The sequence below is a fragment of the Pundamilia nyererei genome, unplaced genomic scaffold, assembly GCF_000239375.1.
Source record: "Pundamilia nyererei isolate P.nyererei 1_Seehausen unplaced genomic scaffold, PunNye1.0 scaffold00036, whole genome shotgun sequence".
Classification (NCBI taxonomy): Eukaryota; Metazoa; Chordata; class Actinopteri; order Cichliformes; family Cichlidae; genus Pundamilia; species Pundamilia nyererei.
The window spans coordinates 126,256-140,259 of record NW_005187437.1 but is presented as its reverse complement, the minus strand read 5'-3'; the positions used below and the strand labels follow the sequence as shown (position 1 = coordinate 140,259).

General features: G+C 39.5%; 1 protein-coding gene across 1 annotated transcript in view; it reads left to right on the top strand.

The window, feature by feature from the left end:
• recql (RecQ helicase-like) overlaps positions 1-12,537 on the top strand; it is a 22,706-nt gene extending 10,169 nt beyond the window's left edge. The window contains exons 3-16 of the mRNA XM_005730176.2: positions 419-646; positions 735-914; positions 1,019-1,125; positions 2,467-2,665; positions 2,757-2,923; positions 5,520-5,601; positions 6,333-6,481; positions 6,855-6,972; positions 7,072-7,210; positions 7,298-7,389; positions 7,483-7,699; positions 8,859-8,988; positions 10,829-10,968; positions 12,480-12,537. Coding sequence (XP_005730233.1) covers positions 419-646; positions 735-914; positions 1,019-1,125; positions 2,467-2,665; positions 2,757-2,923; positions 5,520-5,601; positions 6,333-6,481; positions 6,855-6,972; positions 7,072-7,210; positions 7,298-7,389; positions 7,483-7,699; positions 8,859-8,988; positions 10,829-10,933 — 1,913 coding nt within the window. The 3' untranslated portion in view covers positions 10,934-10,968; positions 12,480-12,537. The remainder of the gene's footprint in view (positions 1-418; positions 647-734; positions 915-1,018; positions 1,126-2,466; positions 2,666-2,756; positions 2,924-5,519; positions 5,602-6,332; positions 6,482-6,854; positions 6,973-7,071; positions 7,211-7,297; positions 7,390-7,482; positions 7,700-8,858; positions 8,989-10,828; positions 10,969-12,479) is intronic.
• The last annotated feature ends 1,467 nt before the right edge of the window (positions 12,538-14,004 follow it).

Here is a 14,004-nt window from a genome sequence, read left to right as displayed (position 1 = left end):
GTTGTTGTTAATCGAGGACATGTCTTAAACTCTACTATTAACAATATAAGAAATCCAGTAGCACTGCAAATATAGGAAATGGTCATTTTTGAGGTTGTCTTCCAACAAGGGCATTGTACAAACAAACTGGTGTTTTACGGGTTTATATTTATGAAAAGAGCTGATGTTAGTTAAAAACTTTATGCAGTAAGAATAGCAAAAGAAAACCATGCAAATAAAATAAAAAAATTACAGACTTAATTAGTTGGTGGCCACTTCTGGACATGCGCAAGCTGAATGGATGAGTGATTTTGAACAAACCAGAATTGATTGCCCAAGAGTAGTTATTATCTGGGCATTGCTGAACTGTTTGGGGTCCAAAGACACAACAAATAAGTGCTTGGAGCCTGCTACCAATGTTCCTGGTGTTGCTGTTTAGATATGCAGGTCGAGCTGGACTCGATCGAGGCCGAGCTGGACACAGTGGAACTGCAGCTCGCAGAGATCCTGCAGAAAAAGGCTGAGCTCACTTCTCGGAAGAATGCCCTGCTGCAGCAGCTGGAGGAGGCCTGTGACACTGCACAGCCTTTGTCTTCTTCTGCCTCAAAGGCATCTGAAGCCAAGCCAGCGATGAGCAAGCAGGAAATGCAACGATATGATGGCACAGGTACTCGACAGACAGACTAGACAACTAGTTGTAGAAATATGCCACGTCTGTGCACTGTGTTGACATGCAGTAACATCATGCTTTATAGATTTTCCATGGTCCAGCAATGTGGAGCAGCACCTGAAGGCCACATTCCATCTCTCTAACTTCAGACCTTTGCAGCTGAAAGCCATCAACCTGACCATGTCAGGCAAGGACCTGTTCCTGGTCATGCCCACAGGAAGAGGGAAGAGTCTCTGCTATCAGCTTCCTGCAATCTGTTCTAATGGTACAGTGAGACACACATGCAGAGTTTTGGAACAAAACATCTGTCCTTCCAGTTTTATGCTCTTCTTCTTACGACTTATTTCTTTTACTTTTATCATTTATCAGGCTTTACACTGGTCATCACTCCACTTGTATCCCTGATGGAGGACCAGTTGATGTACCTGAAGACTATTGACGTGTCGGCAGTCATGCTCAATGCATCCAGTAGCAGAGTAAGAACTGCCTGCCATGTAGAAAAAGATTATTTGAGGATTATGCGTGTGTGCGGAAAGAAAAGAATTGCCTTTTGTAATCCACATTTTGGATACAAGTTGTAACTATGTGTTTGTTTTACTGAAAGGGTGCAGATTTTTGGAAAGGAAAAAAATCTGCTAGCCAACTGTGTTATGTGTTGTGATTCCAAAGATATAGAGCGGAAAAAAACTAGAGGTCATACCCACTCTCCCTCCAGGTAGCCTTCTTTTGTGACAGCCTGAGACATAGCTTTTGACAGATGTACACATCTGTCAAAAATTCACACATACACATGTGTTGATAGTTTAATAGTATGTCTCATGAAAGTGAACTTGCAAATGTGTGTGTGAATGCACAGACTAGCAAAACAGAGTTTTAGGGAGAAAATAAAACTACACGTACAGGTACTATCTTCTATTTAAAGATATTCTATTATAAAGTACTCAGATGCAATGAAATATCACTCAGACACTTAGAGCAGTTTTAAACGTGCACGGGTGAGAGACTCAGGGAGAGACTCACACACCTCCTTGGTGCAGTCTGGCTTTATTTATACACATCATGAAGCATACAAAAAAGGAAATATCATCCTTATCTTGTCAAGAAAACAGGTGTGGTTTATCAAAAAACTTCGTGTTCTCTACAAGGTTGTTTCTTACTCGTGGGTGGCGGTTTCCTGCTAGTGTGAAGGCAAACAGTGACAATGTGAAGGCAAAGACTGATAATGTGAAGGCAAACAGTTTCCGTTATAGAGTAGGGAGCCAGCAATTAAAATATGCAGCTGGTTGAGTACAGAACAGAAATATAAACACTCTTAGCTGATTATTATATGAATAATAAAACCTTTAAAAACAAAAATACTCTGACACCTCTATTCAATTCAGTAACATTTGATTTGTACAGCCACAATCACAACAATAGTTGCCTCAAGGAGCTGTGATCTTGTTTTCACTGGTTTACAAAACTAATGTGAGAGATCATCCAAAATCATTCATTCTGCATATTCCATGACTGCTGTTCATATCTGATGAGTAAACTGACTTTCTTGACAACCGCTTTTAATTTTGTATCCATGTCTTCATTTTGCTTTAAGCAACAATGAAATAACCATGGGAACTGCACTCACTGTTCACCAGTGTGTCCAAGAATCGTTTAGTGACATTACACACACTTCTGCTGTGGACAAGAAATGAAGACTGAGATGGCTTTAGGGCATCTAAACAACATGGATGGATCATCTGTAATGATCCACAACAACTGCAGAGCTTTATGTTTCTGGCACTAAACTGCAGCTTGTTTTTTGTTTCCATCATTCGCAGGAGCATGCTAAGATGGTCATGGCTGGAATGACAGATCCAAAGGCCCCCTTCAAGCTGGTGTACGTGACTCCAGAGAAAATTGCTAAGAGCAAGCTCCTAATGTCTCGTCTGGAGAAAGCCTACAAAGCAAACCTCCTGAATCGTATTGCTGTTGATGAGGTGCACTGTTGCAGCCAATGGGGTCATGACTTCAGACCAGGTGAGTATTCTGACCTCAGATCATATTTAGTAAACCCCCCCCGTCGCTATGATGTGCTACATACTGGTTCACCTGTGTGCTTGTCGTTCAGATTATAAGCTGCTAGGCATCCTGAAGAGGCAGTTCCCCAAAGTGCCCCTCCTTGGCCTCACAGCCACAGCAACCAGTAGTGTCCTGAAAGACTGCGAGAAGATCCTGTGTGTGCCACAGTCAATCACACTCACTGCTTCCTTCAATCGAACTAATCTCTACTATGAAGTAAGCACTGTCACTGCACTCAAAAATCCACTTAGCCAGTCAAATGTTTTAATATAAAAATATGTGTTTAGAAATGTACATTTCTACCCTAGCAACAGGCAATACTGTTGTCTGATTGGCTGGTAGGTTGCTAAGCTGCAACAGCTACGAACTCTGTGAAGAAATTGTTCATTTCTGTATATTAGATTGAAATTAGAATCCCCCACCTTTATACCTTAATACGTCTTTAACTTTCAGTATAGTTCATTGAAGGAGTGGTGGCCATCTTCAACAAATATGCTCATATTTAACTTGTAGCAAACGTGACACACCAGCTGTCAATCAATAGTATACATCCCGCCCATCCCTTCGTGATCAGTGCCCATAACACAGTTTAAAAAAATGACCTGGGGGAAAAAAAAAAAGAAAACCAAAAACAAAAGAATTTGTTTTTATTTTTAAATTAAAATAATTATTAGAAATTACATTGACTTTATTTAAATGGGTGACAAAGGAAACTGAAGACATTTCTGTCTATTATGCTGTCAAAGACATGTCAAGACAAACCAATGGGTGACAGCCAATATAGTATTTCCGAGTTATTCACTTTATGCTATAATGAAACATTTCTACCCTGAAATGTTTATTTATGATTTTTTCCTAAAAATCTACATGAAAAATATTCTGGAAATAAAATCCAGTTTTGTTGTCACCTTACAGAACAGGATTTATGAGATGTCCAAAAAGCAATTTGATCTCATACAGACTGACATGCCAAGAGGTTTATGATATATCAAATGAATAGTTATTGCAAACATGAAAATGCATCAGTTTAAAATAAACAATTGATTAATAACAGTCAATACAATGTCATTGTCACACGCTTGGCAGGACAGACACCAGCATCACCGGGCGGGGATGTCACAGTAGACTTACATGAATCTCGATATCCAGTTTGAAACCAACACAAAATGATTATCCCTCATACTCAAACATAAACTGATTTATGGTGGTAGCAGGACATATGCTAAACTGTTGGGAAAATATGCTGAATAGACCACTATTGTTACTCCAAGGTATAACGTCAGTATGTTCATTACATTAACCACTGAAAAACACTTTAGTCCAAAGGTGTCGAACTCCAGACCTCGAGGGCCGGTGTCCTGCAGGTTTTAGATCCAACACAGCTGATTTAAATGGCTAAATTACCTCCTCAACGTGTCTTGAAGTTCTGGCACTGGAGTTCAACACCCCTGCTTTAGTCTGTGGACCATTGCTGATTTTAAAAGGCCAGTAAAATAAAAAAAGAAAATGCAGGATAATATAAGAAAAACAATATTTTAGATGTGGTTGGATGTTGAAAGTCTCTGAACCAATCTGTCAGTCTCTTTCTTCCCTGTGAATTTGGGACAAAATAGTGTGCTGCTTATTCACAGTCGGATCACACAGTTACTGTGTGGTGTGCTTGACATCATCTGTCTTTGAATCTACCTAATATATCAGGTGGAAGGCAAACTCTCTGAATAATGATAGAAAGATAAAAAATAAATGTGCTTATGAAGTCAGCTCTTTATCTTTTCTCAGAGTTAATAACTGTCACCTCCACTGTATAATCATTAAATAGAGCAGAGGTTCTTAACCTTTTTTACTGCGGGTCCCATTTCAGATATTAACACTGTATTGAATAAATTGATGTTACTTTTGGTTTGATTTAATAACTAAATCAAATCGACTTCATTTTAACAGTTAAAACCTTGTCAAATAAACATGATGACATGATACGATGTAATAATCACAAAGACATTTATTTATTATGTGCATTTGAACCTGCACATAAAAGAAAATGCCAAACAGCAAGGAAGGATTTCTGCTCCGAGCATTCAAAGAGCTTTATACAACTTGCTTTCTCACACATCAAATGTGTGAGCTGAGTATAGTTACATTAGTTATGTCTGCTAAATTGGGCTAACACTAATGTGACCAACTCTGTCAGATAACTCCAACGCTTAACACAATTTCAGTCAAAATGTAGAGGTAGTATTTTTTTAACATGGGACTCTATTGGTATTTTACTGGCTTTTAAAACCAGCCTGAAGTGCCTGTAGTTTTTAGCTCCATTTTTCAGCCCCTTGACTATAACTTTGGACTGTAGAAGTGCCCTTTATAGAAGTTAAGTTATACAAATTCTCAACAAGACATGGTTTGGATCATGCATTAATCTAACAACTCTTACAGACAGAAGATACTCTATGAATACACAAAGTTCGAAAAGGCTGTAGAGGAATTCTCTAGAAAAGGGGTGGTGAACTCCAGGCCTCGAGGGCCGGTGTCCTGCAGGTTTTAGATATCGCCTTATTTCAACACACCTCAATCAAATAATTAGTTCATTACCAGGCCTCTGGAGAACTTCAAGACATGTTGAGGAGGTAATTTAGCCATTTAATTCAGATCAGCTGTGTTGGATCAAGGACACATCTAAAACCTGCAGGAAACTGACCCTCGAGGCCTGGATTTCGACACCTGTGCTCTAGAAGTTAAGAGTTAGGGTTCATAAACTTCTTTTTACTATGCTCCCCATCTTCATACACACTTAACACGTGTTTCATTTCCTTCTCAGGTTCGTATAAAGGATTCTGTCAGTGAAGCATCAGTAAATGACATAGCTGCTCTGATCAAGAGTAAATACAAGGACCAATCAGGTACTATGACAAACAAGACTGCTGCATATATAAAACATTACTAATGCCATTTTTCCACTAGTGCCGACTCAATTTGATTCTCTTCTGTTTTGGTGATTTTCCATTAAAATTGAGTAGATGCATGGGTTGTTATAGCAACGTGGTTGTCATTTGTATACTACACAAACAAAACAGTGAAGGACGCTGAGGCGATGGTATACCTTCTGCTCAGCCTACGGCTTACTGTTAAACTTGCGGACCATGGTATTGGTTTTTGTGTAGCCATTTTCCTCAGTGCTGGGTTTCAAAAATAGTGGTTTTGATTTTTGAGAAGGAGTCACTCTCATGACCCCAGTGACACCACTGACTGGCCAATTGGCGTCATCCAGTTTGTTCCATTTTCTGATTGTCTCAGATTGCTTGGAAGCCTGACCGAATAGGTACTAAAAAAGTACCTGGTTACCACTTATTACCACCTAATGGAAAACCCTTAAAATTGAGTTGATTTGAGCCAATCCGAGCTGAGTGGGCACTAGTGGAAAATGGCTAAAAAAGGTTAATATCCTCAATTCTGCAAAGATGGCTCGTCTGTGAAGCACTTTGTTGTACCTGTGACTTTTAAATGTGCTATAGAAATAAAATTGAAATTGAAAGTATTTTTAGTCATGCTAGAATAGACAATTATAATGTGAATATTTCTATACGTAATAATCATGTATGAATATTTTCTGCTTTGTTCATACATGCCACAGGAATTGTGTATGTATTCTCTCAGAAGGATGCAGAGTTGGTGTCAGCAGAACTCCAGAAAAGAGACATCTTGGCATATCCTTACCATGCAAACATGGACTCTGAGGACAAGTCCCGGGTTCACCGCAAATGGACCTCCAACAAAATTCAGGTCAGTAAAGAAACATATGCACAGCTGCATTTCTGCTGAGATTTTCTATAAGAATTGGGTCAAGATTTTCTGCTCACGTCTTTTTTTTCTTATATATCTATATCTATATCTATATATATCTATATCTATCTATCTATATATCTATATATATATAGATATATAGATATATATGACACCAATTTCCTAAACAATTGAGTTTAATAGCCTGATATCAGCCTTTATCCATCAAAATCAGCACTGAAGTTCCCCCATACATAGAGAGGGGCAATACCTCTGATTGGAAAAAAATATTCCATTCCATGCTTGTAAACAGCTCACTGAATAATGCATCTGTAAAACACATGAGTTGTTTTTTTCGTTTTTGTGTGTTTAGGTTGTGGTAGCCACTGTGGCATTTGGCATGGGCATTGACAAGCCTGACGTCAGGTTTGTCATCCACCACACCATCAGCAAGTCCATTGAGAACTACTACCAAGAGAGTGGACGGGCAGGTAGACGGCCTATAATTTCTATTGGTAGCATAAGCAATACCGTTCTAGCATTACTCACGGTTATTATTCCGATGTTAAGTGTTTCCGTTGTGTCTCCAGGTCGAGATGACTCTCCGGCTGACTGCATTGTCTATTTCGGCTTCGCTGATATCTTCAGGATCAGCACCATGGTGGTGATGGAGAATGTTGGTCAGCAGAAATTGCTACAGATGGTAGATTACTGCCAGAATGTTAACAGGTAGCACAGGATGTCAGTGCGGGCTGCCCAATTTGCACAGTCTTAAATGTAATATATATTCTTAAATGTAATATCTGCTTTGTGAAGGTGTCGGCGCTCTCTCATGGCAGTTCACTTTGATGAAGTGTGGGATGATGAAGGATGCAACCAGATGTGTGACACTTGCAGTCAAGCAAAAGGTGTGGGTGGTGATGAAATTTATTGCTTTATGTGTCAGCCATATCGATCATATGCCCTAAATCCATCACCTCACTTTTAACACCCTCCTCCAGATTACCCCACTGTGGACATTACCCAACATGCCAGGCAAGTGGTGCAGATTGTGGAGCTTGCAGCCTCCATGGATGAGAAACTGACCCCACTGAAACTGGTGGATGCATGGATGGGGAAAGGCCCTGCAAAGCACAGGAAGATGATTCAGACCACCACGCTGTCTCGGCGACAGGCTGAAGTTGTGATTGTTCACCTGCTCCTGCAGGGATACCTCAGGTGATTCATGCTTCGTTTCTTTCTGTGGATTTAGCTTAATTCAATTTTATTTATTAAGTATCAATTCACTACAGTTTTTCAAGATGACTTTGTTTATTGTTCTGTTTTTGTTCATTAATTGACCAGTGTGTGCATTTCTGTGTGTCAGCCTGTCTGTAGAGATGATAGCTGGAAAAGTTTTGAATGAATTCTGATAAAACCTTGGATGGGGTTTAGAGAAGGCTTGGCTTAACGATCCATTAAAATTTGGCTTCCTCTGATTGTATTGGCACAGGAAATGATACTGGTATATAAGGATTCTAAATATCACATTACAGTTAGATCCAAATATGTCACATTTGATCTCTGACATCACTTTTACATTTCACATGTGCACTTCTTTAAAGTTAACCCCCAAATGCATTATTGTTACTGCACTGCAAACTTCTTAAAATACATTTAAAAAGAACAAAGACAACAAAATGCAAATATAATGTACCCCTAAAAGTAAATACTGAGGAGAAGAGAGTGAGCTGCCTGGGCAGAGGTTGGTGCTCTTGGAGTGCTTCTTGGTCTAAAAGAGATCATCTTTGTGTGACACATCTCTCTTTTCTGACATGTCAGAAAAAGATGTTGATTTCATGCAAAGAAATGCAAAGAAAACCCACTGGTGTCAATGAAGTGCCTCCAAACTGCTAACCAAGTTTGGATACCATTTTCTTCCTCTACAGTAGGTTAGCCTTCAAGCTAGCAACCGGTGCACTGTTGCCGATGTGGGGCCTAGGAAATGCAGAATAAATTAAATTGAACTCAAAACATCAGGCCCTTTTCAGAATATCCATTCTAGCTTTTCTAATTAGGATCAGACCTGTCACAATGTAAAGAACAAAAATGCATTGAGAAGTTTCCCTCAAATCACACAGCCTCTGCAAATACATTGTGTTGGAAATCGGACCATATTTAGTCTATAGAGAGGAGTAGCTGAAGTTAAAGGCCAGACATGCTTTTCACTTTTACTTTCTTTGAATAAAGCTTTAAACTCACCTTAACTTGACCTGACTGACTGTGGCAAACCATCAGGCTGTGTAAGTCTCTAGTTCATGGGATTAAAGATAAAGCTCTGATCCTGTGACCATTAAGTCTGTCTGACACAGAGTTCTTCCCAATGTGTTGACCTCAGAGAGGATTTCAGCTTCACACCTTACACCACCTACTTCTACATGAAGCTGGGCCGCAAAGCTTCTCTGCTGAAGAACCCGACACACACACTGAGCGTGAAGATGAGAGATGCAGGGGCCGGAGCTGCTTTGGTAAGTTTGAAGAAAAAAACATATTCTTCTGTTACCATCATTTAGGAGAGTTTTTTAGTATAACACCTAACCCTAACTACAAAGTAAGTTACAAATCACATCTGTTTTCATGTCACAGTTGGGTGTAGTTAGGCCTGAATTTTAAAACACTCACTTTAGTTAGTACATCACACTGTCTTTGTTTGCAACAGGTTTGAATAAACATTTTCAATTTGTAAAATATTACAGCTACAATCAGACTGAGTGCCAGCACAAACAGATCAGAGTGAGCAGACTGCACTGTACTGTTTGGAATATTTTTTTTATTAGTAACTAATCCAAAAGAGCCTAATAAACCATTTATGTTCTATTTAAAAGCTCTAAGTGAATAAAAATGTCATAAGGACACTCTAGTCAAAATAAACACTTTTAGATCCCTGTCTTACTTCTCTCACCCTAACCTATCGCAGCAGATGGCCCCGCCCCTCCCTGTGCCTGGTTCTGCCGGAGGTTTTCCTGTTTCCTGCTTCCTGTTAAAAGGGAGTTTTTCCTTCCCACTGTCGCCAAAGTGCTCGCTCATAGGGGGTCATATGATTGTTGGGTTTTTCTCTGTATGTATTATTGGCACGATTTGATATCCTCGTGTTGGTGTTGTTCCTACATCATCACAATAAATGTTGTTCGGGGTTTAACATTGCAAGTGACCAATCACATAGTTGTGACGTCATGCTTTTACGACTTCAGGAAAAAAAAAAGCCGTTAAAAAAAATGTACTTGAGAAAAAACGCCTCTGTCTGCCGATCCAGCAATTTGAATTCTTTGCATTTCAGGATACTGCTCTTTAATAATCGATAAGCATTATACATATTGTCCTTGCAACATGATTGATGCAAAATGATTGAATCGCTTGGCTGCAAAAGTATGATGTCACAACAATGTGATTGGTCACTTGCAATGTTGAACCCAGAACAACATTTATTGTGATGATGTGGGAACAACACCAACACGACGATATCAGGTCATCCGTATTATTGTAGGGTCTACCTTACAATATAAAGTGTGCTGTTGTTGTGATTTGGCGCTGTATAAATAAAACTGAATTGAATTGGAAATAAAGCTATTTAATATAAATGGGTTATAAAAGGGTTAAACAGGTCAATGGTATGGGTACAGGGTACACAGAAAAATGCATGACTTTCATTACTTCTGTTCGGGACATGTAAACTTCTGCATGTATTATTTATGCCACATGTAAATAGTCCTAAAAATTGGTTGCAGTAAAAATGTTCAGCTGCTTCTCTTCCTGGAGTTTCCAAGCACTATCAAATAAATAAATAAATTAGCAAAAAAAATATAATTGCTTCAGAAAAGATAATTAATTTTTTTTATGAATAAACTAAGTAAAACTACTTGTCAATGTACTCTTCAATTCAACAGCTACACTCACAGAACTAGCCAACTAAAATATGCTCTCCTCTGCACAGTCCTCTTTGCTTTACAGTGCTCTACACACCCGAACATTAAAGCTAACAAGTGGATTTTCCCGTTTAACGGGAGGAGGGATCTGTGTTTATATAAACAATGATGGTGGACAAATCACACTGATATAGCAAGCTACAACTCCTCAGACTTGAAATACTTAATACTTGAATGCAGAGGATCTTTTCTAACCTTTTTGGAAATGGGGTTGTAAATTAGATCTTTACAGCAGTACCGTTCTGAGATCTCACGGTTTCCTGTTTTGGCACTGAATCAGATTCTGTCCTGGATTGTTGCATGTCCTCCCCTTCTAGTGTCGACTCATACATTCCACATCGGTGTGAACCTATTCGGATAAAGCACTTTTGTTAATGACCTGCAGGTAAAAGTCTCCAGTGGCAAGGGCAAATCCAAAGAGGGAAAGAGATCAGTTCAGAGCTGTGGAGATGCCACTGTGTCCAAGAAAATCAAGACACATCTCCCATAGCCCTCTCTCACCTGCCCAGAGGACAAGTTTACAAAGTACAGTTCATCATTCCCTACTCTGTTCACAGTTGCTTGTGTATGCATGGTGCTATGAACACTGTTACTTGTTACCGCATTTTTAAAATCCTGATTTTGAGCCTGTTGCTTTGACTTCCATGGTGATGAAAACTTTTGAGAAGCTTGTAAAACATGAGCTTTTGCATGCTACTCAGGATAAATTACACCTCCTCACCCCCTATAGAACAGGTAATAGGTAGGGTAGAGGATGCTGTGTGCACCTTGCTCTATATGGTTTTGAAGCACATGGATGGTGTAGCAAACTTTTATTGCCTGCTTTTTGTCTTCAGCCCCATATTTTAGCAAGACATCTCATCCGTACATTTAATGTTGATTCTGGACTGATTTCTTGGCTTATTGACTTTTTAACAGATAGACCTCAGAAAGTGAGAGTCAACAATATTCTATCAGATGTGCTTTTATCTTCCACTGTTTCCCCCCAAGCGTGTTTCCTTTCTCCACTTTGGTTCTTTATACAAATGAGTGTCAGAGCCTCTACCAGGACGGACATATAATCAAGTTTGCAGACGACTCCGTTATCGTCTCTCTCTGCTCCACGATACAGATTGTGACTGTGGCCCAGTTGTAGATGACTTTGTAAGCATGGTGTGGACAGTCTTTTCTTGACATTAATGTGTTTAAAATAAAGGAAATGGTTGTTGATTTTTTCTAAATAAAAAATGAGAAATATAAATATCTGGGCACCATACTTAATTAAAAGTTTAAATTTGATGTGATTACAGACACCATATGTGCAAAGACTCACCAGCGTATGTATTTGTATCGGAAACGAAGTGGTTTTAATGTGGATAATATTTTTTATGAAAATGTTCTTGTTTTATTGAGTCTGTTTTCGTTTTCTTTAATCTGCTGGTTTGGGTCTCTTAGCCTGAAAAATAAGAAAAGGCTGGAGCTCATTTTTAAATTGTGTAGCAAAATGATCTTGCCCTCATGCATAAAGGGAGGGCGACCCTGAAGCCAGAACGGATTCAGGGTGCTATGACACCCTCTGGTTTTTTTTTTTTTTTAGAGTATCAGCTGTTGCCTTCAGGGAGGAGGTATTTCTTGCCTCGTTGCAGAACAAACAGATTTAAATTTTCATTCGTCCCTACCACTATTCATTTTTGAAATTCTGTTATGTAATTTTGGGTGGATGTGTTATTTATGCAGCTGGCTACAAAGCAAATTGCCCCTTGGGCATAATAAATGTTATCTTGATTATATTTTCTCGCCCACGCCTGTTGGGCTTAGTGTAAAATCTTAAATATTCAGATTTTACACTAAGAAGCATGTTTCACCAAGCTCTCGCTAACATTTCATCAAACTAACACATTCCTGGTTACTTGTAGGTTAAATATTCTGTTGCTGTATACACTTTATGAACATGATACTTTTAAGTTTCTCTATTTTGACACATTCACCTCTTTGTGTACATCCAGTGGCTTATTCCAGAATGAAGACTTCACTAACATTGAATTTCATGTTTACAGGACACCTCAGCTGTTAAAGTGAATGAAGAGGATGTCAATATGACCTTAGACTCCACTGTTGTGGAGGACAGCTGTCCCCCACAACCTAAACAGATAATATTTAAAGAAAAGAGGAACGTATCGAGAAGACAAGACCTGAAGCCAGTCAGCCAGACAAACAAGCAGATGGCGAGACCGGACAGATATGGGAAGGCAGAGGAAAAGAAGAATAAACCTATCGTATTTCAACATATAATTGAGGCGGATGTTGAAATGAACAGAGTACATCATGTAGGAATCAGTGATTGTCAGAAAACACCGTCACATTCAGATAAACCTTGTTCCAGTTGCAAATCCAGCACCCCTCAGAGAATGCGAAGGAAAGCTTGTGCTCACACAGCAGCAGCCACAGGGCATGTTCCCTGTCCATCCACCCATATCACTGTGCCTAGCTCTCCTTCCCAGACCTCCATCATCTCTGACACAGCAGCTGAGGAGCTCTGCGACCTCAGGAATTATTATGGCGAACAGCTGAGGAGAATAAACTACATTTCCCACGAGTACTTGGGGCAGCCCACACATCCAGGAGTGCTGGCCTGTATCAGGGAGCCTTTGAAGAGCCTCCGCCTGCCCCGTGGACTGATCATTGCCCAGACAGCTCGAACCCTGTGGACACGCATCAGTGGCAGGAGAAAGCTGGTCCGCTGCTGACTTTTGTTACTGTTTAAATATAAAAATAAAATGAACTTTGTTTGGATGTCTTGTATATTTTTATATTTATTATTATATAGATGGAAGAGAGAGAAATTACCTACTTCGTGTCAAACCAATGTTTTATGGCCCCCGTGTCAAATGATTTATGCCTCAGGAAATTGTAACGGAAGTAATAAAAGTTAATTTTCTATTTTCATGAATATCATGAAATTATGATATTACATAACTCGGTAATAATCAATCATATGCGCAAAAATTATCATGAAAATGTAGACGAGGATGATGAGTAGGATGTTTGAGATCGTTGGAGTTTGTCACTTTAAGCCAAAAAGTTTAAGACAAAGACAAAATTAAGACAAATTGCCAACTCCAACATTCTGAGATGAGCTTGCACACTTGCTTTACTTCTCTGGGATAACTTTCTCGTAGATTAAATGCCGGTTTGGAAGCATGTAGCGAGGCTCCAAATGCTGAACCAGACCAGGTCTCACACGCCACAGACGCTCTATCACGAGATGCATACTCCTCCGACATGCTAAGGTTATGAGCTGGGTTGCTATGTTGCAAGTTTTGTGAGGTGCTTTTGTGATATTGAATTGATCGGATTACATTTTTTATTTCTCTCCGATATCCAATCCAGTAATTTAGGTCGGTATCGGACCGATACGTAATATCGGATTGGTCCATCTCTACTTATGTTGAGGAAGAAATCCCATTAAAATGGGTGTTTCAGCAGGACAATGACCCCAAACACACCAGCAAGCGGGCAACATCCTGGCTGCAGACCGAAAAGACTGATGTCGCGAAGTGGCCAGCCCCTTCTCCTGACCTC